We start from the raw sequence: 27471 nt of genomic DNA on the forward strand, positions 1-27471 counted from the left end.
GCAGAAAGCACAAGTCTGAAATCCATAAACTGCATAAATTCATAATGGAATTTACCATAAATCTGAGCTGTTTTGAAAACATACACGAACTATTATGGAGTTAAATTTCCTTCTAAACCGCTGCCAATATTTCTGTCAATAATACAGGGTCAATGAGTGAAAAAGCTATTTACAACATCACTATACATTTCTTAGGCCATCTAACAGATCATCAATTTTTCTTTTCTGAACTGTTCAAACCTCATTGCACTGCGACGCCCTTCCGACAACCCCAGGAAGGGGGACCAAAGCCTGAGCCTCCCCGAACCCCTCTCTCCCCGGTGGTGGGACCAAAGCCAAAGCTCAAGGACTTCAGCTCCAGGCAGGGGGGGCCTGTAACCTGAGCCCCACCGCCCAGGGATGAAGTGCTCAGGCTTCGGCCCCGGGAGGTGGGGCTCGGACTCTGGCCCCAGCAAGTCTAAGCCAGCCCTGGCGACCCCATTAAAATGGGGTCCTGACCCACAGTTTGAGAACCGCTGGGTTAATGTATAAATTGCCCTTTCTGGGATTCTTGCACCTTCCTCTGGACAGCATCTGATGGTGGCCACTGTTAACCATGGGATACTGGACTAGATGGACCCCTGACATAATCTAGTATGATCTGTCTATCTTCACCTTGAGAACAGAGTGGTCCATGCCTGGAAAAACAGGAAGCCTCTGAGGTTGCATAGCTGAGGATCTCTCTGTTTTGTGTATTTTTTCTTCCTCATCAGACTCTTCCTGTTTTGTAGATTTCTCTTCTAACAAAAATTACAATGACCAGATGTTATTTCACACCAGAGACATTGAAATAGAAACAAAGCAAGTTGGTCAGCAAATTTTCTGTCCATGCCCTGACCTCATAACCCTCTTCCTGTGTAACAATGTAACATAGTAGAATCATGAAGACTTAGTGGAAGTTATTTGACACGATTTAGCACTCACACCATGGCGATGGGCACACTGTAAATACCGAATGGTAGAGAGACTCTGTTTATTAGGGCTGTAAAAGGGCAGAACTGTATACTTAAATTAATTTAGCTCTTGCTTCTGAATTACTCAGTTTATACATCATAAAAGCATATATGTTACAGTTCAGTTTACAACAGCTCAGTTGACTCACATTCGCTGGCCTCTTACTTGGAAATTACTTTACTACATTTTGGCTTTGCACAGTCATCATCAAAGGTCACAGCTTGAACCAAAACCAGCTGCAGCTTTGTAATATTAACATTTCTGATTCAGTGTCTTCAAATAAACACTGCATTTTGTATTGAGTCAGATCACTAATTGTGCATGCAAGTGCAGCTAGTTACTAGTAACATGAGAACAGCGCAGCTGGCACACTCAACCATGCAAAGCTGGGACAACTTGCTCTTCATCTGCCTCAAACAGAAACCACCAGAAGAGACTAGTCTGATCATACGCTCTTCTCTCCCAGCCATCGAGCCTTAAGATCCTTCCCTGTATTCTGTACTGCCCTGGGGAGTCCAGAGGACTGCAGCCATACAGCTCGATGCGTAACTATGGTGGTTACCATAGAACCAGAGGCTGTGTCAGCTGATTGATAGAAGACTGTAAATACACTCTGACAATCGCCTTTGGTGACGAGGGCTTGAAACTGGTCCTGCTCTTGTGGCAAAAGAAAGAATATTTGCTATAGTTCATACCCTTGTACTTTGCCATCAAGGCATGATAGCTGACTACCCAGGAACTGCAGGGCAGCCAAAGAGTAGCTTTTGTGGCCGAGAAGGTGCAAGAGCTTAAAACCATTGTTATGAGGTGTTGATCTAGACTGGGGGGGCAAACTTTTTGGCCCAAGGGCCACATCTGGGTGGGGAAATTGTAAGCAGGGCCATGAATATAGCGCTGGGGGGTTGGGATGCAGGAGGGTCTGTGGGGTATGCAGGGCAGCGGGTTGGGATACAGGAGGGTATGGGTTGCAGCAGAGGGGTCAGGGTAGGGGAGCAGGAGAGAGTATGGGGTGTGGGAAGGTGTGCTATATGTAGGAAGGGGCTCAGGGCAAGGGGTTGGGGTGCATGAAGGGGCTCATGGCAGAGGTTTGGGATGCACAGGGGTGCAGGATGTGGCAGGGGGCTCAGGGCAGGGGGTTGGGGTGCAGGAGAGGGTTCAGAGCAGTGGGTTGGGGTGCAGAAGGGGTGTGGGGTGTGGCAGGGGGCTCCGGGCAGAGGGCTGGGGTGTAGGAGGGGTGCAGCAGGGGGGTCAGGGCAGGGGGTTGGAGGCTGAGGGTAAGGGGTTGGGGTGCAGGAGGGAGTATGGGGTGTAGGAGGTTGTGCTATATGCAGGAAGGGGCTCAGGGCAGTAGGTTGGGGTGCAGGAGAGGTGTGGCAGGGGGCTCAGGCCAGGGTGTTGGGGTGCAGGAGGGGTGCAGGGTGTGGCAGGGGGCTCAGGGCAGCGGGTTGGGGTGCAGGAGGGATGCAGGGGGCTCAGGGCAAGGGGTTGAGGGATCAGGGCAAACGGTTGGGGTGCAGAGTGTAGGAGGGGGTTCAGGGCAGGAGGTATACGGCAGGGGGTTAGGGGCAGGAGGGGTTTGGGGTGTGGACTCCTGCCCAGTGCTGCTTACCTTGAGCAGCTCCGGAGTGGCCAGCAAGTCTGGAAGTGTCTCCTGGGGGGGGAGGGGGGCAGGCGGCTCTACCGCGCGCTGCCCTCACTTGTGGGTTCCACCCCCAAAGCTCCCATTAGCTGAGGTTCCCTGTTCCCAGCCAATGGGAGCTGCAGAGGACAGTGCCTTCAGGCAAGGGCAGTGCACAGAGCCCTCTGCTCCCTCCTCCCCCCGTATCCAAAGGGACGTGGTGTCGGCCACTTCTGGGAGTAGCGTAGGGCCAGGACAGACAGCGAGCCTGCCTTAGCCCCGCTGGGCCATGGGGCTGGCAATCCTGTGGGCCGGACTGAAAGCCCTGATGGACCAGATCCAGCCCGTGGGCCGTAGTTTGCCCTCCTCTGATCTAGGCTTCACTCATTAATGGCATTGACTACCAGAAAGTTTGGGGTGAGATGGGAGAAAAGGAACTCTGAGCCCTTGGCTGGTACATAGTGCTTGTCAGCCTGCTTGCATGTAGGCAAGGCAGTAGCTAGCTTTTGCCATATAGTGTACGGGCTGGAGGCTATAGGGCATAACTAATGGGCAAGGCTACCTCGCTTTGAGGATAGGTATGTAAACCATGCACTGGGAGTGCTGTGCTTCTTGTATCTCCTCCAAGGGATCGTTAAAGCCTCTGCCGCCTTCTTCATCCATTCTTGGAAGTCTTTGAAGTTACCCATGTAGGATGGGGGAGGGGACATAACTGCCTTGTCTCATGAGGAAGAGGATTTATTAGAGGGTAGTGCCTCCTCCTCTGCCCTGAGCTCTTGTTCTTCTAAAGGATCTTCCTTGGGAAGAGGGTTCTGGGGTACCAGTGGGGACACTCTATAGAACTGATCACCAGACAGGATCCAAGGGTTCCAGGGTTCCAGAAAGCCCAAAGTGGCAGGACATAAGGAAAGGGAGAGGGACCTCCAGGATACTTTTACCAAGGCTGACTGGTCAGACGTCACCTGGTTCCTATGGTCTCATCCTTAGGATACAGCACAGGAAAGGTGGTAGAATCCTGTATGGAAATGTCTGAGTCTGGGAGAAGCTAAGGGTGTCAGTACCCATGGTGAAATTGGCACAGGCAGTCACATTGGTACCAGAGATCAAGATTTTGTGTGAGGTTGCAGCAGCACTAGAGAGTATGCCAGTACCTGAGGGTACCATCAGTACTGGCAAAAAGTCTTCTTGGCACTCCTCAGGAGAAGGGATTTGGGCTCTACTGACATTTGGAGAGCCTCTTGAGAAAGAAATGCAACCGGTATCAACCGGTATCAGAGCTCTTCGACACTGATCCTCAGGTTGAGAAGTGTCAAGTGGTACTGGAGAGGGTATGAATGGGATGGTCCGTACGCCCTTTATGACCATGGCTCAAGGAAGAGGTCAAAGATCCTTTCTTCAAAGAGTCCTTCGCTATGCTTGGAGGGCTCCAATGAGGCTACCACTCGTTTGCCGAGAGACTTCTTGGTACACAGTGTGCTAGAACCCTTTTTTGGAGGTATCGACCTCTTGATACCAGAGGAACTATAAGCCTCGGCATTACCCATCCTGTGAGGCCAGCTCTCCTTATTTCCTGGTCTCTGGGCCAATTTCTCCCATGTAGGGATCAAGGTATTTTCTTTTCAGTAGATTTTGAAGTCTTCGAAGGTGCCCCTTCATCTCTGCTCACTGGAGCGACCTGAGAGGCTGACCCCAGGGTATAGGTGAGGGGGTGGAAAGGTGCAGGGGAAGATTTGGACTCTGAAGTGGTGCTTGATAAGGAGCAACTTCAGCCTCTCTCAAATTCCTGGACCTGCTCTTGAAGCTAAAGCAGACTTGCACTTTGACGGGATGTGAGACTCTCTGAGTCAGCTGGAATGCCCATCGTTGAAAGGAAAGGACCTATGTCAGGTCTGTCAGGGTCTGAAGCCCAGGGTTTTGGGCATGCCCAAGGAAGAAAGGTGGCAAATGAACAGGGGTCAAAGGCAAGAGGCCCTGACCATGGAACAAAAAGGGGGGACCCACTGAACCAGAGAACTTGTGCTGGGGAAAGAAAATATAAAACAACAAACTAAAATGAGTGAATAACATTAATAGAATAATAGGAACAAGGAGGAAAAAAACAAGGTAGGTATGCTGAGCTATTGGACATCTCTAGCCACAGGTTGAGAAGGAACCGGAGTCCACCTCTCCCTGTATATCTTCAGGCTGGAGCACAAAGATGCGAAGGGCACAAGCATGAATATGCACATACTGCTGACAAAAATCTCTGACTGAAGATGCGCAGGCACACACACAACTATAGTAGAGTACCCACAGGGACATTAACTCAAAGAAGAGAAAAGATTCTACAGAGGACAACCCCGCAGCACCATGACTAATTATTTCACAGGACTGAGAGGGATACCTGTGGAGTCTTTAAACATCCAAGTGCTGTCAGTCTCCTGCATCACCGAGAGTTTGTTTTCAGACTCTATCCGTCTGCTTCTCCTGAGCGAATGGGAGCTAGGTGCCCGGTGGCGAATCCTTTTGCTGAGCTGCACGCGGGTTTTCAGGGCACTGGAATCCAGTATAGAAGTTTGCTTTTAAAAAGAAAAATGTTACCCTCAAATGTGGGAATGTCAATTAGCCTGAAAATAGGGTGGTTCATTCCATAACTACTGCAGGTCTTATTTTTAAGCATAACCATATTTCAGATTAATTAAGACTCCTTTTGTTTTAATTATTATCACTGTTATTTTAAACTCCAATTAAATCGAATTTACTCAGAGTGCTAAGATGCTGTACAATAACTGATATGGAACTACAGTGGTTTCCCATTTGGACAGTTCCCTGAACTCTGCTTAGTTCTGGATGTTTGAGCTGCATCACTGCAGAGTTATTTTTCAATAACCAACCTATGATAATTTGTGTGCTCTTACTAGGTAACAATGGCCATCAGCCAATCAGAAGGCAGGGACTTGCAAAACCATAAAGGGATTATGCAACTCTCTCCTCTTTGACAGTTTGCTATATTTTCCCAGCTCTGACTGGTCCCCATCTTCAGAAATGTCAAGCTGTTTGCCAGCAACAAAAAGAATGAAAGTTAAGTATTTTGGCAAAAAGGAGCTGATCAGTTATTTAAAACAATGCCATCTCCATGCACAAAGGAAAACTGAATAGATTACAGTAAAGCAAAAGCAGAGCAGTTGTATTTAGTGATATAATTCATTGCCGATTATAACTGTCTTTTCCCAGAGGCCCTGGGTCCTCCATTCTTCCCTGAAAACTTCTATTTTAAAACAAAAATTTTAAAAGTTCTCAGTTCAGAAACTAACCATTCATCCAAACAGCACAGGGGCCTTCTGGACTTGGACAGTTCTGCTTGAAGTCATCACTGTTTCGAAATGGCATTTGCAGCTGCTGGGAGGATGGGATCTATGGTCCTATAGCAGGGGCCACTACAAGGTACCCCACACCCAGAATCCACTGGCAGTAAGGTGTGATACCACCACAATACTGCACTGCCCAGGATCTGGACTATTATCCTTAGTTAAGGGAAGAGAAAGCGTTAGCCTCCTTCAGACATTTTACAGCGCAGTCTGTTGTTCAGCTACACTACTGCTATTCAGGTCAGCTACAGTAATACGTGAATAGATGCATTGCAGCGGCTTCTGAGAACACTATGTTCCACCTTCTCCAAAACTGTAAATTCTACTACAAAACAAAGGGGGGGGGTTGTATAGAGTGAGAACGTAACAATTCATAGGTAGCTTTCTACAGTATCTGCCCCGGCTAACATATAAGAAAAGACGAGCAACTCTTATTCAAGATAAATTCTTAACTCACAGAGACTGTATGTGAAAGGAGAAATCCATATTATCTGTAGGAATGCTCTTGTGTAGTGCTGAGGCGGAGAACTATCTGCATGACTAGGCACTGTTATTACCAACATTCCTGTGCAATTCAGGATTCTCAATTTTTCAAAAGATTCTCTTTAAACTAAAATCATTTTAGGAACATGATTTTAAAAAGACTGCAGAAAGACGGTCTAATTGTCAATTAGAAAAGTAGTATTAAAATCCAGTCTCTGTAGCTTAATCTGCATTTCTCACACGTTGGTGGAGCACTAGCAATTTGTATCACTTTACTATGTTGTCTCAGAAATGTATGGCTTCCATTTCCTAGAGTCATTAAACTCTTTTTCACAGCACATCTCCTAGGAGCAGACTGAAAAATGACCAACTGAAGTGCAAACTGTTGTCCCTTTGGTCTCTTTTAATAGAATTCACACAGACTTAATAGGAAGGGCAGCCACAAGAACTTTCACTGCAATTTATCTTGACTTTTTCACACAAGAAGTCACTGAAGAAGCTTTAATGGATAAAGAAGCACAGCACAAGGTTGACTATAAAGTTGGGAGAAGACATGGCATAGCCTTTTGCTAACAGTGTAGGTAACATACTTAAAATGAACAACTTTTTCCCTTTATGGAGACTTACATCAATGAAGGAGAAGTCAATGGTTTTCTCCTCAGAGTAGGTATCTGCTGGAAGGGGTCTCACAATACCGTCAGTTGAATCCATATCAGTGCTGGAACGGTCCAAACTTGTGCTCCTTTGGTCTTTTGAGGAATCGTGCTGATCGATCATGGAGGCAGGTTCCGTTTGAGAAGAGAGAGAAGACAGCCAGCTATTTGGTGGCTGCTTCCTTGTTGAAACAACATTGCTTTCTGAGGAAGGAGACTCGGGCACAAAGCTGCAACACAAGAGAATGAACTCTGAGGCAGAAGGATGCATGAGCGAACATACCTGCAAGTATATTTTATACCATGCATACTTAGAATGTATCATGATGTATTGCATGTACAGGAACATGTATGCAGCCATCTATAAGAGGGACAGACTATATAGTCTTAGAACTAGTGTGCGGTTTGAGTCATAGGAATAACAGATTGAGGCTGAAGTGAGGAGTCCTCTTCCATAAGCCCCAGAGCAACTACTGTGGCCAGAACTGCAGCCGCAAATTTGTACCAGTCCCCATGTGATGGAAGAGAATGGCAGATGGATTCATAAACCACAGATCCATTGGCCCTGGTCCCAACCCAGCCCCACAACTCCCTAGAGTGCTGCACTGTAATAAAACTTGGAAAAGCTTCACAGTATACAGTGGTTGTGGACCTTCAAATCCAGCCATGCTTTCTGCAAAGGAGCAGCACCAGTCCCACAAGGCCAGGTCTTTGTACCACCATAGACGACAGACAGGATGTGGCCCTTAATCATTCAGAGTGAAAGCTGAAACCACGTCAAGAGGTAAGAAATGTATCATTTGGAGACATTTCAGGCTAGCAGAGAAGGGTGACTCATTTTCATTGTAATAACTTTTTCACCACAAATGGCTTCACTTAGGATTCACCTGCACCAGTGGTATGTGTACCCCTGGGGGTATTCAGAGGTCTTTCAGGGGCTACATCAACTCATCTAGATGTTTGCTTAGTTTCAAAGCAGCCTTCATGAAAAGCACTGGTGAAGTCAGTAAAAACTAAGAAAATAAGCAATTTTTCAGTGATAGGGTGCTATATGTGACAACGTTCCTCCTTTACCTTGGTGGGTCCTGCGCTTATTGGCGGATTTGCTCACCTCAGTGACCTTCCCCTCTGGTGGATCCCACAGTCTGGGTCGTCAACTCCTGTGTCTGATCAGGAGTTGCGAGGTTCGGAGGGGAACCCGGGCCCGCCCTCTACTCCAGGTTCCAGCCCAGGGCCCTGTGGATTGCAGCTGTCTATAGGGCCTCCTGTAACAGCTGCATGACAGCTACAACTCCCTGGGCTACTTCCCCATGGCCTCCTCCCAACACCTTCTTTATCCTCACCACAGGACCTTCCTCCTGGTGTCTATAAATGCTTGATTGTCTGATAATTCCTCAATCCTCCAGTAGCACACCCTCTCAGTTTCCGCTCCTTGTGCCTCTTGCTCCCAGCTCCTCACACACGCTTCCTCTCCTCTGGCTCCTTCCCGCCTGACTGGAGTGAGCTCCTTTTTAAACCCAGGTGCCCTGATTAGCCTGCCTTGATTGGCTGCAGGTGTTCTAATCAATGTAGCTATCTCCACTGCCTTGCAGAAAGATCTTAATCGGCCTCAGGTGCCTTGATAACCTGGAGCAACTGCCATTTGATTACCATGGTACTAGGGATGTGTTTAGCCTGGGGCTAACATACCTGTTCCTCAGTACTTTACTGTAGCCATCTGGCCTTGCCCCATCACATATGACACTTTTATATTTGTATGTCTGATTTTGTAAGCAAGTAGTTTTGAAGTGAGGTGAAACTTGGGTATGCAACAACGATCTGACTCCTGAAAGGGGTACTCTAGTCTAGAAAGGTTGAGAATCACTGGTCTATGCACAAAAATGTGTGTGAACTTAAAATAGCAGTAAAGACACAGCAACTTTGCTTTTAACTTGGGTTCAACCCCAGGCTGCCCTGTTATACTTGAGCTGCTAATCAGAGTTATAAGGCAAGCTGTCATGTCTTCTCTACTATTTTAACCTGAGCCAGCTAATGCAGGTAGGCTAATCCGAGTTAAGAACACACACACACACACACACTTTTTTTTTTTTTTTTTTTTTACTGCTGTGTAGACGTATCCGCTAAGTCAGTGGTTCTCAAATGTTTTTCCCCCGTGGACCACTTGAAAATTGCTAAGGGTCTCAGCAGACCACTTAATCATCTTTCCAAATGTTGTTTGTACCATTTTACTACTGTCAAACACTTTGGATAAAAGCGCTACACACACATATATATATAAAAAATTATAACAATTAACTTTTTTTGTTCTACAAATAAAAGCACACAACTCATATTTTCATATCAGTAGTTTTACGTTTCTAATGTGATGGATGTGCCCTCTCTTCCCCTCCAAGGCAGCCCCTGAGCTGAAAAGGAGGTGGGTCTCTCCCTCTTTCCCCTGCCATAGCAGCCACAGAGCTGAGGGTAGGAAGGAGAGCAGCCTCTTCCCGGCAGTAACAGCCCTGGAGCTGGAGAAAAGTTGCCTCTTTCTCTGGCCGCTGCAGCCCTGAAAGTCCCAAATTCCCCCCACCCCCTCTTCTCACCCCATTGCCCCCTCCTACCTACCCCCATTCCTTCAAAGGCCATCACCTCACCTTACACGTACGTCTTCTCCAGGGTTCTGGCACCTAATTAGTGAAGCCATGCCTGCGCAGCTCCACTAATTAGGTGGGTGGCCCTTCATTCTCTCATGTGCAATCGCCTAGGTGCCCACCTTAGAGGGAATGGAGCTCGCGTACCATTGGGGGTCCACAGACCACAGTTTGAGAACTTCTGCTCCAAGTATCAGAATTACACAAATAGAATACATACAGATAAATATAAAATTTCAAGTCAAGGCATAATTTTGTTTACAGCAAATGTCCACACAAGTATCTGTTGTTAGGTTCTGCACAATTAAGCAAATTGTCTGGCGATCCTGAACCAGGGTCCACATTAGATGCTCAAAAAGGGACAGACCAGATGAGTTGGAACTGCAGCACATTTGAAAAGAAAACAAGTCAGAGGGATCATGCCCTGTCTACAGGCCTCAGGAGCACGAAGCTGAAAAAAAGCATTATTTTCCTTATTCGTTTGAGTATGATGTATTTGTATATGGATGAACAAAGAGAAGTAAGCCCTAGTCTGTTCTAGAGAGGTTCTTATACTGTGCTCATAATGGTAGTATCTGAGTGCTTTCCAGAAGTGCATTAAATGATGTGCCTAACATGTCACGTGTTTGTTCTCTCATCTTCTCCCCAAGGTGACAAGCATGTGCAGGGGAGTGTTTTGTTTGGGAATTTTTACATTCCCATCCACACACACACACACACACACACACACTCCATATATGTTAGACAAGGCAAGGTGAAAGAAATGTGCCCTGCACTCAGAGTGGACGATGGTGAGATTTGTGATGATCCTTAGCTCTGGTGGGAATTCATTTCATAGTCTCAGGCAAGCCCCTGGAAGTACATATAGTGTTTGCACAGTACTTAGAAAGCTCTTTAAAGGGGCAGTGAAGAGTTGGGCTGTGAGTAATTTCAGCTACTTCTAACTCAAAGGAAAGTGAAATATTGTCAGCAACACAGTGAAATTAAATGTTCTCTGATTCTGAACTGCTTACGTCACTGTCCTGACCAAAGGTCAGCACTTCCATGACTTTCCGCTGTCAGGGCAGGTGGGAAGACGCTATCCTGTGATTGGGGGGCATTAAGTTTAAACAGCATTAGGATTTATATTTCATCTTTCCTATCTGCAATTATATTTGTTATTTAAGGTTCGATCTAGTCAGAGAAATACTGGAGGGTTGATCCCTCGATAGGCAACCATCAAGAGTTTAACCACTCAAGAAAATGAAACCACACTCGCCTGATGAACCATAGTTGCCAAGGTGGGACAGAGGTGATCACTAGGTTAAAAAAATCCTAAACTATTGTGGAATTTAGCAGTCATAAGCAACAACTTGAACTACACTTGGGAGTAGCAGATAAGCAGGGCAGGGCACAGCATGCCCGTGTTATATATACTCACAGTTCGCTCCACTCGGGATCTGTACCGACATATTCTGCGCTAGCTAAAGATTCTGGGTTCTTTTAAAGAGTATCCCCTAAGTACAGCACACAAAAGACTAGCCTCAAGATTAAAAAGGTGTGGATCACTAATGTGAGGTCAGCATCACAGAGGAAGGGCCACAGACATCCAGGAGTACTGCAAAAAGTGTCATAGTGGACCACAAGCTAAAAATAGGAGTCAACAGTGTAACATTGTTGCAAAAAAAAGCAAACATCATTCTGGGATGTATGAGCAGGAGTGTTGTATGCAAGACACGAGAAGTCATTCTTCTGCTCTACTCTGCACTGATTAGGCCTCAACTGGAGTATTGTCCCCAGTTCTGGGTGCCACATTTCAGGAAAGATGCAGACAAACTGGACAAAGTCCAGAGAAGTGCAACAAAATGATTAAAGGTCTAAAGAACATGACCTATGAGGGAAGCTTGAAAGAATTAGGTGTGTTTAGTCTGGAGAAGAGAAGACTGAGCGGGGACATGATAACAGTTTTCAAGTACATAAAAGACTGTAACAAGGAGGAGGGAGTAAAATTGTTCTCCTTACCCTCCAAGAATAGGAAAAGAAGCAATGGGCTTAAATTGTAGCAAGGGAGATTTAGGTTGGACATTAGGAAAAACTTCCTAACTGTCAGGGTGGTTAAGCACTGGAATAAATTGTCCAGGGAGGTTCTGGAATCTCCATCATTGGGGATTTTTAAGAGCATGTTAAACAAACACCTGTCAGAGATGGTCTAGATCAAGGGTGGGCAAACTTTTTGGCCAGAGGACCACATCTGGGTGGGGAAATTGTATGCAGGGCCATGAAAGTAGGGCTGGGGTCGGGGGTTGAAGTGCGGGAGGGAGTGCAGGCTGTGGGAGAGTGTGCAGGAAGGGGCACAGGGCAAGGGGTTGGGGTGCAGAAAGAGTGTGAGGTGCAGGAGGGGGCTCAGGGAAGGCAATTGGGGTACAAGAGGGATGCGGCAGGGGGCTCAGGGAAGGGGGGTGGGGAGTGGGTGCGGGGTGCAGGAGGGGTTCAGGGTGCGGGCTCTGGCTCAAAACCACTTACCTCAGGTGGCTCCCGGGCAGCAGTGCAGCAGGGCTAAGACAGGCTCCCTGCCTGCCCTGGCCCCACACCACTCCTGGAAGTGGCCAGCATGTCCGGCAGTGGCTCCTGGGGGTAGGGCGGTGCAGTCAGCTCCGCCGCGCGCTGCCCTCACCTGTGGGTTCCACACCCGAAGCTCCCATTAGCTGTAGTTCCCCATTCCCAGCCAATGGGAGCTGCGGGGGGTGATGTCTGCAAACAAGGGCAATGCACGGAGCCCTCTGCTCCCCCTTCCCCAAGGGGCTGCAGGGACGTGGTGCCGGCCACTTCCGGGAGCAGCGTGGGGGCAGGGCAGGCAGGGAGCCCACCCTAGCCCCACTGTGCCACGGGGCTGGCAATCCCACGGGCCGTAGTTTTCCCTGACGGTCCGGATCCAGCCCACGGGCCGTAGTTTTCCCTCCCCGGTCTATATAATACTTAGTCCTGCCATGAGTGCAGGGAACTGGACTAGACGACCTCTTGAGGTCCCTTCCAGTCCTATGATTCACTGTGGCAACGTGCTACCATCACATGCTGTGGAAAACCATGCTAGTTACAGAGTTTCAATCTACTTTGCTTTCGCTGGGTTTCCAAATGGTTTTCACTCCAGTTCAACATTAGGAGTATTTTGCCTCTCCAATCATTCTAATAAAGAAAAACCTCTCCACTTTATTCTGGGGGCATTTCAGTGAGTCACTCACGCTGCCCCACACCAACAAGCAATTATTTTTTAAAACAAATGACATGAAGTTACTCATGTTGAGCAGCAGATGGCATCGGAACCTAGAACTGGAATAGGAAGGTCTTTAAAGGCAGATCTTTTTTAAAAGACACACTTTAGTAAAACAAATACCAAGGTTTTGAAGACCTGTAGGTGATTCCTCAGCAGCAGTCATTCAGTCCTGGAAGACCGCCCCCACTCCAACCCCAAACGTAGCTATCAAAGGAATCACTCTACATCCAGACAGACTTATATTAGTCAGTGATCTTGCATAACCCTTGTGGGACACAGGGTTGGTGCAGCATTTGACGGCGGAGGAGAAAAGTGGAAATGAAGCAGTTTCATGGCATGGCAAAGCTAATGGGGTTGTTTTATTTTTATTTTTTAAATGAGAAGCCCCCATGGCTCAGACTCATTTCTGCTAAGAGTCCTTTATGATTAAGAACCTGCTTTTGGGAAGTTTCTAGCTAAGCTATTTTAAGAAACAAAAATCTTAAACTGTGTGCGTGTGTGTGGTTAAATATATATGTGTGCACATTTCTGAAGAGCACCACTCGGTACGTGGTGTGATTGACACTGATAATCTTGAAAGGAAAACATTCAAGAATGTACTGTTGGAAAAAATAGTTGTTATCAAGCAACAGCAAACATGTTAATTTCCAGGTTGGCAGGGACTGCTGGCACTGCACAGGCAGAGTTTCCAGCAGATAAGCAGAAGAAAGGTCTCTTGCTTCCCTCAATAGTGGCCCTGTTCCCAGCCAATTAAGAAGTGGTGCTAATGAGCTTCAGAGGGAACCTTGTCTAGTATTCTTTATTGGGAAAGATGGTTGGTATCTGCAACTTTAAGCCTTCTAGATTCATTCAGAGTGTAAAAGCATGCAGAAATGTGCGAAGAGAATTTTGGGACATAGCATCTTTGGGGAAATTTAAGCTACACATTTAAAAATCTTTTCTGATTTGTAAGTCTCTGGAAAAGTTCTCCCATACCACACCCTTGGACTGAAAGTGATGTAGGCATGGGAAGCCTTGAAAAGTGAAAATATTTTGCTTCAACAGTATTAGAAAATACAGTCGCTCTCACTCGATTAAACTAATTAATGGCTTCCTCATACAAACGTTTGAATAGATTCCCTTTTGGAGTTCCTGCACAATTACAACATCATTACATTCTAAATATTGTGACACAGCTCATCAATAAGAAAATGACAAAGATAACTGGAGCACGAGAATAATTATGCAGAGTAGATTTTTTTCCTCCCCAAACACTACACTAAGTAAAGGAGCCAAATCAGAAATTAAAATCTACAGTATCATTTAGAATAGATTGCAACTTCTTTGGGCTAAAAATCTGTATGCTTGCATATTCTGTATATCACACAATTATTAAAATACCATATCAGTGCTCAATTCTGTATATGCCTTTCAAAAAGACTGCCTGTTCCTCTAAAAAGTAAACCCAACATTTTCATACAAAGTGCACCCAAACGTAAGCACAACAGGTACCATACAAATGTAAGCAATGAAATTCTATATTTTATTTTCACTGTCTGTCTATGTAAACAGTCCCAGCAATTCTCTAAATTGCTGCAGAGAATATGCTGCTTTACTCAGTGCGGGAGATTGTGTAATACCAGAGTCCAGAAGAGAAATACAGGGGACATCCAGTTTCAACTTGAATACCTTTGCAATATATTAAAGAGTCAGAGTCAACTCTCTGCATCGACACACTGCAAATAAATAGCCACATATGGTGCAAAATAATTTTCCACTTAAAGATTTCAGTTACAGGATATAAAAGGTAAATTCATGCCATTATAGCTTACTGATATTGGATTACATTGAGTTTCTTTTCTTTTCTAAAACTTTCCAGTAGTCCAAGGAAATGGCTAAAATGTCAAAATGTCACCTGGCATAAAAGCAGAATATTACAATTCCATTATGTAACTAATATGTCTCTCTTTTATCAAAGAGACTGAATTTGCCTCTCTGAAGACTATTGTTTTTAAATAATTACTGCAAAGAAAGATTGGGATAGCTCACTGAAGAACCTGAGAAGGTTTATACAAAAAATTCTCTTTATTTAAGAAGAGAAAATCTGAATAATTGAAACATCACTACCCATTTTAATGAACTATCTGCTAAACTGCATCACAAATGAGACTCTTAGGCTAGCTCCAGCAGTGCCTAGCTCCATTGGGAGAGGATCTCTAGTTCCTCTCTCAGTGAAGGGTATCCATAAACAGGGCCTTGTGTATCTGTGATTTTGCAACTACTGATTTTGCCTTGGAATTCCCCTCTTGCCTCAGAATTGTGCTTCAGAATCTTCACTTCATTAAAAATAATTATGTTCCTAATGTTTAAATTTGGGGAGATAACCTTGAAAACAGCAACAGAGCATAAATCAATTCAGGAATATTGCTGAGACATTCCCGAAAACGACTAAAACAATGGCTCTTACAGAGCTGTCTTGTTCATCTGAATCAGGGCCCCATGGGGTATATCTAGACTGCAATGAAACACCCGCAGCTGGCCTACGTCTGCTGACTTGGGCTCAGGATGGGGGCGGAGAGCCTGGCTATAAAATTGCAGATTAGATGTTCAGGCTTAGGCTGGAGCCTGGGCTATGGGACCTTCCCCCACTCCAGAGTCCCAAAGCTGAGGCTTCAGTCTGAGCCAGAACATCTACACTGTAATTTTCATAACCCCACAACCCAAGCTCCACAAGCCTTAGTCAGCTGACATGGGCAAGCTGCACATGTTATATTGCTGTGTAGACATACCCATGGACTCCATGGGTAGGGATGCAAAACCATACTCTGCAGTATCCCTAGCTTCTGTTTGCTAAATGCTGGGAATAGGTGACAGGAGATGGGTCACTTGATGATTAACTGTTCTGTTCATTCCCTCTGAAGCACCTGGCATTGGTCACTGTTGGGAGACAAGATACTGGGCTAAACAGACCATTGGTCTGACCCAGTATGGCTGCTCTTACGTTGTTATTCAGCGGCCACAAAAACCACTTTTTCCCTAAGATACCAAAAATGTCAGCATTACCAACACAGAATTCACCAATTTGCTGCAGCCAGGCACCCAACATTTTATTTTCTCATAGACTCATAGACTCTAGGACTGGAAGGGACCTCGAGAGGTCATCGAGTCCAGTCCCCTGCCCTCATGGCAGGACCAAATACTGTCTAGACCATCCCCGATAGACATTTATCTAACCTACTCTTAAATATCTCCAGCGATGGAGATTCTGTCTGCCTTGTCAGGACCAACCTGAAGCAGCAGCCTCTTGCTCTCCAACTTTCCCCATTACGAGAAGGTCATGAGATTGCAGTGTGTGCTTCCTGCATTGTTCCTTTAGGCCAGGCAGCCGGAGCTCAGTTTGCAGACAGGACGTGGGAAGAGCCAGAAGCGTAAGCTGTCAGGCTGGTCTGCCTGGAGAATTAGCATTGCAGTTGAGGTCCAGAGAGCTGGGGAGATGAAATGCTGAAACTGGCTGCCCAAGAGTTTCCAAGCTGGACCACCTAGACAACATTGTGGTAGCCATGGCCCAGGGAGCCAGACTGCCTGGAGAACATACTGAAAACCTCATTCTCAAAAATAATAATTGTTCCAATGTGAATGAGTATTTTAAACTGTCTCTCATAGGAGTCAGTATATATTTGAGGTCAGGCCTGGGAATGAAGGCTATGTCATGTCACTGGGCGAGTGTAAGTGAACACTGCATTTAGGGTTTCTTGCAGCAAAATTTGATCTCATTGTGCCATGGAATACAGCCCCTGCCCTGGCCATAATCCCGAACCCCAAATAACTATAACTGCTCTCTACAGCTAAACGATTGATATACAATGCAACTACTCAGGTAACTCATCACCATGCTTTTGTACAAAACCTGTTCTTAAACCCTCAAGTCTTAAAAGCTTACCCAACCATAAAAATAAACAAGCCTGAAACAACACATCTAGCAAGTTACTGAACTACATTTCCCACAACACCTAAGGCTAGGTTAGGAGTCACACAGCCATCCCACTTTTAAAAAAACCCACCCCTCAGATACAGAGATCTTCTAACAATGAGGAGGAAACGGGGTAAGCCTTCTAGCTCCATTCATCATCCTGTTCCATAAACAAATACAACATTTACATAACAACCCAATCAAATCTGATGTTCTTTAACAAGCATTCCATAATTCTCCACCCCTCAGTCTCACAATGGCTATGTTTTAAGCAACTCCTTTTTCCTCAGGAATAACTTTTTACACTACGTGCTCCTTGCAGGAGCACTGGGTAGCGAAGCACTGAAGGAGATGCAGCACAGGAGGCACCAGGGTGGGGGATGCACACAGACGGCCTTTGCTCCTTGCATTTCCCATACCTGGGCTGCTCTGGAGGCCAGTCCCCAGTGTACACTGGAGCAGCTCTGGAGGTTGCTTTAGCTCACACCACCTTGCCCACAGCCATCAAAGGGCTACTTTCCCTGCTCCCAGCACCATTGTCTGCCCCTGCACTACACAATTCCCTACCTGCCAAAGGAGCTGTCTAAAAGAGGCATAGCAAGGCAGGGATCTGGCCAAGAAATTAAATAAAGCCATTAAATCCCAAACAGAGAACCACCAAGTTAGCTCATGACTCACATGGTGCACAATATGTTTTTGCAAAACAAAGTAAGGTGTGAAGTTTGGTTTTATATACACACAGCCTGAACGTTTGGAAGAGTGTGCAAAGTACATTCAAAATAAAACACAATCAAGAAAAATTGACAGAACAAGCCCCAAGACAGCAAGTATCGCTCAGGAGCACAAACAATGTGGAATTAAACATGCAAAGATGGCTGTAAGCAGGCCAAGGCCCAAATCAGCTAGTTGAGAGCGGTTGGGGTGAAACCAGTGAACAATGAGGCAAGGTAACGGTTTAAAGATGAAACACTTTCCCTTTAAGAGCAGAGAAGGTTCATATTTAAGATACACAGGCTTTTTTATTAAGTGTGAAGCAGACTGCCACCACAAGACTAGGAAACCTCATTTCTTTCTTACAGCTGCACGGTTAGAGTATTTTTAACTCTCAGGCTCCAGAATACTGAACGTTTCTATTAACAGATGAACAGCAAAAGTTTCCATGATTCCCTCCCCGTCACATACCTCCCTCCAGCTCCACTGCATACGAAGAAGATCTAAATCATGAACAGAATATACAGGTAGCTTTATATCTTCTAAGCAAATCCAGTATTTGAAAAATCAACTCCTCCATTTACCTGCTGAGTCCTGAGTTTGGACATCAGCATTCCCCCCTGCAATGAATGATGGAATCACCCTACAGGAGAGCAGGGAGGGCAGCCAAGTGCCTAGAATCCCATCAAGGCATTTCCTGCTCTCCTTTTAGGGGTATCTCAACATTTGCTGCAGAGGAAAAACACTCCAGCATTCAAGGCTTGACAATTCAATGCCTAAATAAATTAGCATTTTTAAGGTGGCCTCCTTTTCTATCATGAGTTAACCACAGCCATAACCCAGCTTTGAAATAAATGTTCAACTGGTCTTGCTTTTGAATTTGAAAGGAAGATGCCTTTGTTGTTGGAGACTGATTTCACAGAGAAGGCAGCTGCCAATACTTAATTAAAGTTTAACTTACTGAAGAGATTTAGATGTTGGCATATCATTTTGTCAGCCCATCAGGTCTTCTTAACCATAAAACTACCCAGTCTTAGCAAGCATAAAATATTTATATTGCACCATCTCCCAGATGCAAAACATATTCTGAACACAAGTGACGTTAGAACTGCAGTAAGACCCAGAGTTAAAGCAGTCATTTCTACATTGTGTTTAGCAATTAAGATATTGCCACAGACAGATCTGAGACCAAGACAATACCTAAACACAAATAGGTGACTGAGCAAGCTTACAATTTTCACTCCGGGGGCCCTGGCTTTAAATGGTATTAAAAATGAAAAGTTGACTTTGATAACTCACCCAACCTTGCTGCTGGGCACCTCAGTTATAACCATACTATGGTACTTAAATTCAGGATAAGCCAAGGTTGGGTACACCTTAATACAGCATAACACCACTACTTTGACTGGAACAGAGCGCTTGAAAGCATCAATTAATGGACACACTGCATTTACCACTGTAGAGTGTTTGGGATTTAAAGGCCTGTTATAAGCTATCATCTTCTTATTCTCCAGAATGTTTATTTAGATATCGTTAATTGGTATGGATAGATACCAGAATTTATATCAAAGGCGGCAAGTAAAACAGCTTCTATGTAAGTGCCTTGTGCTAGAGTAATTTGAAGCATCTTGTTAAATTAGGGTGACCATATTTCCGTATGCTGAATACGAGACACCTGGTAAAATTACTCGTATTCAAGCGAGTTCAATGGCACTGAATCAGAACTATGCAGTACAAACATTCAAATTAACATCAAGTTGACTGATCCACTTTTAAAAAGAAATACTGAGTAGCTGGATTCTCCTTATTTACCTTTAAGACTGTAGGGTTCACACAGGGAGGGGTGAGACACACACACTCCTGTATACTTCTCTCACACGATGGGGTGACCGACCAACCCAGCTCTCCCTGCCCGGCACTCTCTGCCCTCCATGTCTGGCTGGGCCCCTGAGACGGACCCGCCTCTCCTGGTAACTGGCACTGCGTCTTCCCAAGGCAACTTGGCGGGGTACACAGGGTCACATCCCCCTCCCCAGATTTCTGCCAGGGTTCACACCAGAATGTGGCCAGCAGCAGCCTTTTGGCACTCTGTAGGAGGGAAGGGATGTGAGCTGCTTCCAGCCATGGGGATGGGCGGGGGAGGAGGGGAGTAATTACTTATCTTGTGTCTTTGCAGAGCTCATCTCTTGCCCCCTCAACACACACACTCCCCTGTGGCTGGAAGCATCTTGTCCCTGCCCGCACAGTGTCGGAAGGCAGCTAACACCTTCAGGCCGCTGCAGGCCACTGACATAACCCAGCCGCCTCCTGTGCCTGGCTGCAGCGCGGGCAGGAAGGGGTTAAGCCCTTAGGATGCATTGCACACCAGGCCCAGGGAACCTGACTGCAGGGGCTTCAGCAAACCCCACCACAGAGGTGGCTCAGCAGGTGAGGGTGCCATGGGGACAGAGCAGCCCCACTCTCCCTGGGGGCAGGACCTATGGCAGGGGGCTGGAGGGTGAAGATGGAGCTAAGCTCATGCCCAGGGGGCTACTGTGGAGCCTGCAGGGTCAGGACGCAAACAAGCTGGAAATCGCTCCCCTTGCCCCGTCTCCCGGTCACTCCAGAGCTCAGCTGAGGGGTGAAGAGGCTTCCCCGTGCCAGCACTGTGTGGGGCTTTGGCACATGCAGGGCTTGGCTCCTCCTGGCCAGCACCCCAGGCCAGAGGGTCTTGGGCTTTCTCAGGGCGCTGGCCCAGCCTGAGGCAGTGGGGGAAGGAAGGAGCCTGCCGGCCAGGCTGTTGGTGAGCTGAGAGCTCTGACCAGGGGCTTGTTCTTCACACAGCACTGGGAGTGGGACGCAGCCCATTGGGGGGGATATGGGGAAACAGCGGGGCTGGGGAGGGTGAAGGGGCAAAGCAAGGAGAGGATGGCAAGAGGGGGAGCATGTAAAGGGTCAATGGGTGGCAGGCAGAGGCAACACGTAACCGGCAGCTGCCTGGCACCGGCCTGCACTCACCAGTCACCATAACTCACAGTGTGCAGCCAGTGTCGGCCGGAAATGGGACCGGAGTGTGTGGGGGGGAGGGGGGGGAGGGGAGATGTGTGTCCTGCTGGCTGAGAGCCAGCACACAGCATAGGCTGTGATGATGGACCAGCGGGGCGAGTGGCCAGCCCTGCGTGCTACAGCTTTGCCCCGCCACCAGCCTTGCACAGCCACCCCCATCGTCAACCACTGGAGCCCCCTACTCACCGCTGGTGGACAAGTGGCTGGCAAGCAGGGATGCAGCCAGCAGCAGGACCTGCCAGTACTGATGGGGGATGGAGACAGAAAATACAGGACAATTTGCCTGTTTTTAAGAAAAAGTCGGGACACCTGCAGGAGGGCTTAAATATGGGACTGTCCCTTTAAAAACGGCACGTCTGGTCACCCTATGTTAAATGGTCATTATCTAAATAAATGTGTTTTGCTAAAGCCAATTGCAAGATAATACATCTGGAAACCAAGAATGCACTAAAGGATGAGAGACTATTTTGGAAAGCTGTAACTCAGAAAAGGACTTAGGATCATCACAGATAATTGCCACAGCACAGCATAGTGCAATACCATGGCACCAGGGTTAACGTGAACCTCGGATGATCAAAGGGACAATATCAAACACCTGTAGCAAAGTGATCTTGCCTCTGTACACAGCATCAGTAAGAACACTACTGTGTCCAGTTCAAGAAAGATGTGGAAATGCTGGAGAGTTAAAAGGAGGACTACAGACATAATCCAGGGACTGGAAAGCAATCCTTACGTGAGCTCAATTCAGTCTGTAAAGTGAAATTAGATGTCTTTCTAAAAAGCTATGTTTCAATCCAGCCTCTGGGAGATTTTCTACAGCCTGTGTGCGTGTGAGGTCAGACTGAGTGGTCGTGGGGGTTCCTTCTGGCCTTGGAGCCTGAGAATCCCGCTGTTCATTCCCTTCTTTCATGGGCCAGGGGGAAAACAGAGTGCATACATTGCCCTCAATATGCTCATACCACTTGAAGCTCTGCCTTAAGACAAAGAATCAAATCTCATGTGTCAGGTCTTTAGCCCATTGCCTGCCAGGTCAGAAAACATTTCCCCCACTTATCCTCCCAATGCACAATTAGCCAGATGTATTTTAGGGTTTGGTTTTCTTTGTCTTCCTCTGAAGCATCAGAGATTGGTCACATATGGAGATGGGACACCAGATGGGTTAGTCCAGTGCTCTGAGGTGGTATACAGAATCCTCTTTCTTAGATTCTTGCTCCCATGCTCAAGGTCAAACTAATCACCAAATTTCAGTTTCATAGATTCCAAGGCCAGAAGGGACCATTGTGACAATCTAGTCTGACCTCCTATATAACACAGGCCAGAGACCTCCCCCAAAATACTTAGAGCAGATTTAAAAAAAAAAATCCAATCTTCATTTTAAAATGGTCAGTGATGGAGAATCCACCACAATTCTTAGTAAATTGCTCCAATGGTTAATTACTCTCACTGTTATAAATCTGCATCTTATTTCCAGTCTCAATTTGTGTAGCTGCAACTTCCAACCATTGGACTGTGTTATGTCTTTCTCTGGTCAATTGAAGAGCCTATTATTAAACATTCATTCCCCTTACAGACACCTAGATACTGTGATCAAGTCACTTCTTAACTATCTCTTTGTTAAGCTAACTAGATTGAGCTCTCTGAATCTATCACTGTAAAACAGGTTTTCTAATCCTTTAATGGTTCTTGTGGCTCTTCTCTGGACCCTGTCCAATTTTCAACGTCCATCTTGAATTGTGGAGGCCAGAACTGGACACAGGATTCCAGCCGCAGTCATACCAGAGCCAAATATAGAAGTCAAATAACTTCTCTACTACTCGAGATTCCCCGGCTTATACATCCCAGATCGCGTTTGCTCTTCTGGCCGGAGTCACACTGGGAGCTCATTTCAGCTGATTAGCTCCTGATCTTTTTAAGTATCACTGCTTCCTAGGGTAGAGTCCCCCATCATGCAAGTATGGTCGACATTCTTTGTTCCTAGATACATACATTTACATTTAGCCATATTAAAACCAATATTGTTTGCTTGTGCCCAGTTTACCAAGTGATCCAGTTTGCTCTGAAGCAGTGATCTGTCCTCTTCAGTGTTCATCACTCCCCCAGTTTGTGTGTCATCTTTGCAAGTGGGAAGGAATTTGCCTGCTGGTCAAACTGGAGTTGTTACACCTCTCTCTGCAGTAGGGGCATGGACCACCTGCTAGGAATATCTGGCCATATTTCATTAACCAATTCCCTGCCATTGCAGGGCCCATGGGCATTGGTGGCACTTCAATCTTTCCTGTTCTCTGCATGTGGCACACAACAGTGTGGTCTCCTGAGGACTGAAATGTTTGTGTGTAACTGAGCTCAGTACAGGCAATCTGGGCAAAGTTTAATGGCCTGTGACATATAGGAGGTCAGATTATATGATATAATGGTTCCCCTTCTGGCCTTGAACACTATGAAATCTATGGATATATTTCATGGTATGTGAAACCTCCCCAAGAACAGTGACAGAAGCACACGCACCACACAACTAGGTCATCACTCATCTAATGGGGGGAAATGGAGGAGAATAGCTTGGTGGTTTGAGCATTGGCCTGCTAAACCCAGGGTTGTGAGCTCAATCCTTCAGGGGGCCACTGAGGGATCTGGGGCAAAAATCAGTACTTGGTCCTGCTAATGAAGGCAGGGGGCTGGACTCAATGACCTTTCAGGGTCCCTTCCAGTTCTATGAGATAGGTATATCTCCATATATGTCTAATTTACAACACTGAAGTCCGGGTTTGGTCTGAAAAGCAAGTACATAAAAATGGCACTATATTGTTCAATAGAACCGCTCCCTATATGAATTCAATCATAACTGCTTTATCTACCAAAGGAGGTCATATTTTTACTGCTTTTTCCTTCTGTAGTCACCAAAGAATGTAAACTAGATCCTATTCCGGCTCATACATGAACAGAATTGTTAATTTAGTCCCAGTTGCGGGATTTTTACTATTCATGAATTATATAACTGATGATCATGCATGAGCCAGAAGGAACAGCTCAAATATCTGATCCCAGCTGCAGCTTGCTGTGATAGTTTTAAAAAGAGGCTTTTCCACTTATAAACCAAGCACATTTGATAGATATGTCATTCAGACACAAACATGGAACTACATAATGCTACTATTACAGTGACTGTTCACATTTTAAGGAAAAAGGAGTAAGTGGACGTCTCAAAATATCTCAGGACATGTCTACACTGGAGCTACAAGGTGTAATTTCCAGCTCAAGTAGCCATCCCCATGCTAGCTCAATCACTTCTAAAAGCAGAAGCATATCTGCAGTGGCAAGAGCAGCAGGATGGACCAGCCCCCAAGTATTATCCAATGTGAGCCCACAGTTAGGCACTCAGATGGTTAGTCTTTCCTGCTGTGGTTATACTTCTATTTTTAGTGTGCCATCTCAATCAGAGCAAGCACAGGTATGGCTACTTGAGGCATATCCTCAAACCGTCTACGGCATTGTAAGCTAGAGAAAACATATCAAAAGGGAAAATACAACATGCAATATCCATCCAAATCACTGGGGAGAACACAGTCAACCTTCCTCAGTCCTACCTGTCTCCACTGTGGCGCTGCTCACTCCTGGTACCATATTGACTGTCAGCCTCTTGCACAAGTGTGTCGGTGTCCTTGGCCTCTGGGGTATGTCTGGCAAAGCACTGCTTCAGTTGATCCTGCAACACAATATAATAGAAGTTTAACATGATTCCTTTACCAGTTTGGTTAAACAGTTTACTGAGTTAATTTATGCCAGTAGCCAGGACCGGAGCTAGGGGTTTGAGTGCCCTAGGCGCATGGCCATTTCGCAGCCCAGCACGCTGGGCTCTCAGCTCCACAGTCCTGCCTGCGGACGGTCGGCAGCTCCCACGGCTCCGGTGGAGCTGCCGCAGTCGTGCCTGTGGGAGGTCCACCGCAGCCGCGAGAGCAGCCGACCGTCCGCAGGCACGACTGCGGCAGCTCCACCGGAGCCATAGACCAGCGGACCCTCCACAGGCACCACTGTGGAAGCTCCACCGGAGCCGCCTGCCCCCCCCCCCCAGCAAAATGCCGCCCCCTAATAATGCTGGCGCCCTAGGCAATTGCCTAAGCCGCCTAAATGCAAGTGCCGGCCCTGCCAGTAGCTTTCAAATCTATAAGTCTAAAGCTGAACGAGAGTAAACTTATGCACAGAAACACAGTTTAACTAGTAAAATGTCTTCAGTCTATAAACACTGTGACAGACCCAGGCCAGTGGGGTACAGGAGTCTAGTAGAGAGCAAATACACTAGTCACTGGCTGAGTAGTCTTCTGTTCCCTGAGTGACCAGAGCAGGGGCTGCACTAGAGTAATCAGGAACCTGCTAGAACCAATTCAGGCAGACAAGCTGATTAGAACATCTGCAGCCAATCAAGGCAGGCTAATCAGGGCACCTGGGTTTAAAAAGGAGCTCACTCCAGTCAGGCAGGGAGGAGCCAGAGGAGAGGAAGTGCATGTGAGGAGCTGGGAGACAAAGGCACAAGGAGCTGAGAGTGAGAGGCTGTGCTGCTGGAGGACTGAGGAGCACAAGCATAATCAGACACCAGGAGGAAAGTCCTGTGGTGAGGATAAAGAAGGTGTTTAGAGGAGGCCATGGGGAAGTAGCTCAGGGAGTTGTAGCTGTCATGCAGCTGTTACAAGAGGCACTATAGACAGCTGCAATCCACAGGGCCCTGGGCTGGAACCCGGAGTAGAGAGCAGGCCCGGGTTCCCCCCAAACCTCCCAACTCCTGATCAGACACAGTAGGAGTTGACCCAGACTGTGGGAAAGACCACTGAGATGAGAAAACCTGCCAAAAAGCGCAGGACCCACCAAGGTAGAGGAGGAACTTTGTCACAACACCCAAAGGCTAGTAAGGTCTTTATGAAAAAGATGCTTTATTTTCATGGGCAAATCATTGGGGCCTGATGCAGGAAATGATTTGTTTTGTTTCATTAACTCAAAGATAGATGGCTACAGTTAATGCCTCTTCTATTTAACAATAGTTAGCAAGTAATTTTTGGAGGGCAGCATGTAAACACACACAACTTTACTGAGGGAATAACAGAAGTTGTGTACTTCGTCCTCATTTCTAGCTTCTTCTATAGGAGTATTTTGGCAGTATGGAAGTATTATGGAAGTTCCTCGAAATAAAATTATCTTGCCTGACAATTGCACCTGTTTAGCAAACATTGCTCTTTTGCTCACTTCTTCCTCACTTTTGTTTATAATGCTGCAGAATCATTTGATGGAGCTCCATTTGATCCACCTCCTTGTTTGTGCAGTAGCATTGTGACTGGGTCAGTAGGAATGTGCATAGCTTAGAAACTGAGGTTTGCGAATTAAGTGCTGCACAAAGTCAAATGAGGAAGCAGAAAGCTTGTTGTGCAGGTCCACACAAGAACCTATTGTTTTTACAGACTACATTTTTTGGAATATATTCAGAATCCATAGCCTTTCCTCCATATGATCATAGCTATTTCAATAGATTGTATTTGGAGTCTAATTTACTTGCCAGTATTCCTTTTAAACATTGGATTGCTATTTTATTAGCTTTTAACTTTTTTGTTATAAATCCACAAGAACATTTAAAGCTAACAATCCTCTGAAGGAGAGAAAATGAACAGTACACAGTATCACACAGCAGTGAGTTTTCTTCAGCCTTTATACTCTAGTTCCATATGTCTTTAAAAACAAACAGCCGTTTTCTTTTCAAGAGTCATTTGTAACTGTGTGAAACACAGCAATAGAGTCTGATGTGAAATGACATTTCCAAGTGATCCTCAACAAGTCATTTCAGCCACTTTTTCTTCTTCTCATTTCTGCACCAACTCACAGTGTCGGAATCATTACACACTGACATTTTACATCTGCATTGTGACATTATGTCTAATCTCCAAGTGCATTGGAAGAGAATGTCACATGTGGTTAATTTTCAATTTGAAGCCATAAGAGTAGTGAGAATACTGTTTCTTAGTCATGTGTGTCATTTATTGTTCCTACAACATTTGATCACAGAAATTAGAAACAAGAGACTCATCTTGTTCCTCCCTCCATCAGTGCAGAAAGTGCCCTAAAGCATAGACGAGTGTTTTGTCTTGTTAAAGTGAGGGAGGGGAGCAGGTGCCTGAGGAGGAAAGTGATATGGATGCTCCTTAGGGTAAGAAATTATTCAGCAGCATCCACCAAGTCAGTGAAAGGTGTCAGAGTGACAGCTCTGGAGCCCCAAGCTCTGTCTACCCACAGAACTGTGAGCACACAGAGCAGCAGAAACAGTTTCTTACCATAGCTTTACTGAGATGACACTAGCTGATGTGGAGGGGCCATCCCTAGGAGCAGAAGGATAATTCAGTCTCCATGACCATTTAGTACTTGACCTCTCTCAAGGGACTGCCAAAGTTGCCAATTAGCACCTAACATTGAGTGTTGGGAGGGTGGCAGTTGTGTTGTGGACACTTAACCTGTCTGAGCTGGATTAAGACCACCTAACTCATTTTACATGGGCCAACCAAAAGCCAAATGATAGTTATGATTGCCAGTTACCAAAAGTCTGTGTAGGATTTGAACCAACAAGTAGAAGTGAAAGGTTCTCCCTGCCACAATCAATCTCCAGACAATTGAATTCTGTCACTTGGATAATTAGTTGCTGAACAAAAACCAGTAAGCACGGTCATTACTTTTTTGAGCATGCTCAGCAAATACCAATATAAAAATAGTACAGTACACTGACAAAGGCAGGAAAAATAGTTTTATAGGATAAAACTTTTATGA

General features: G+C 46.0%; 1 protein-coding gene across 1 annotated transcript in view; it reads right to left on the reverse strand.

The window, feature by feature from the left end:
- KIAA1671 (KIAA1671 ortholog) overlaps window positions 1–27471 on the reverse strand; it is a 149749-nt gene that overhangs the window by 5097 nt on the left and 117181 nt on the right. The window contains exons 7-10 of the mRNA XM_030583015.1: window positions 24261–24379; window positions 7069–7324; window positions 4995–5169; window positions 655–779 (exon numbers count right to left, since the gene is read on the reverse strand). Coding sequence (XP_030438875.1) covers window positions 655–779; window positions 4995–5169; window positions 7069–7324; window positions 24261–24379 — 675 coding nt within the window. The remainder of the gene's footprint in view (window positions 1–654; window positions 780–4994; window positions 5170–7068; window positions 7325–24260; window positions 24380–27471) is intronic.

This window comes from Gopherus evgoodei, chromosome 13 (genome assembly GCF_007399415.2).
Source record: "Gopherus evgoodei ecotype Sinaloan lineage chromosome 13, rGopEvg1_v1.p, whole genome shotgun sequence".
Classification (NCBI taxonomy): Eukaryota; Metazoa; Chordata; order Testudines; family Testudinidae; genus Gopherus; species Gopherus evgoodei.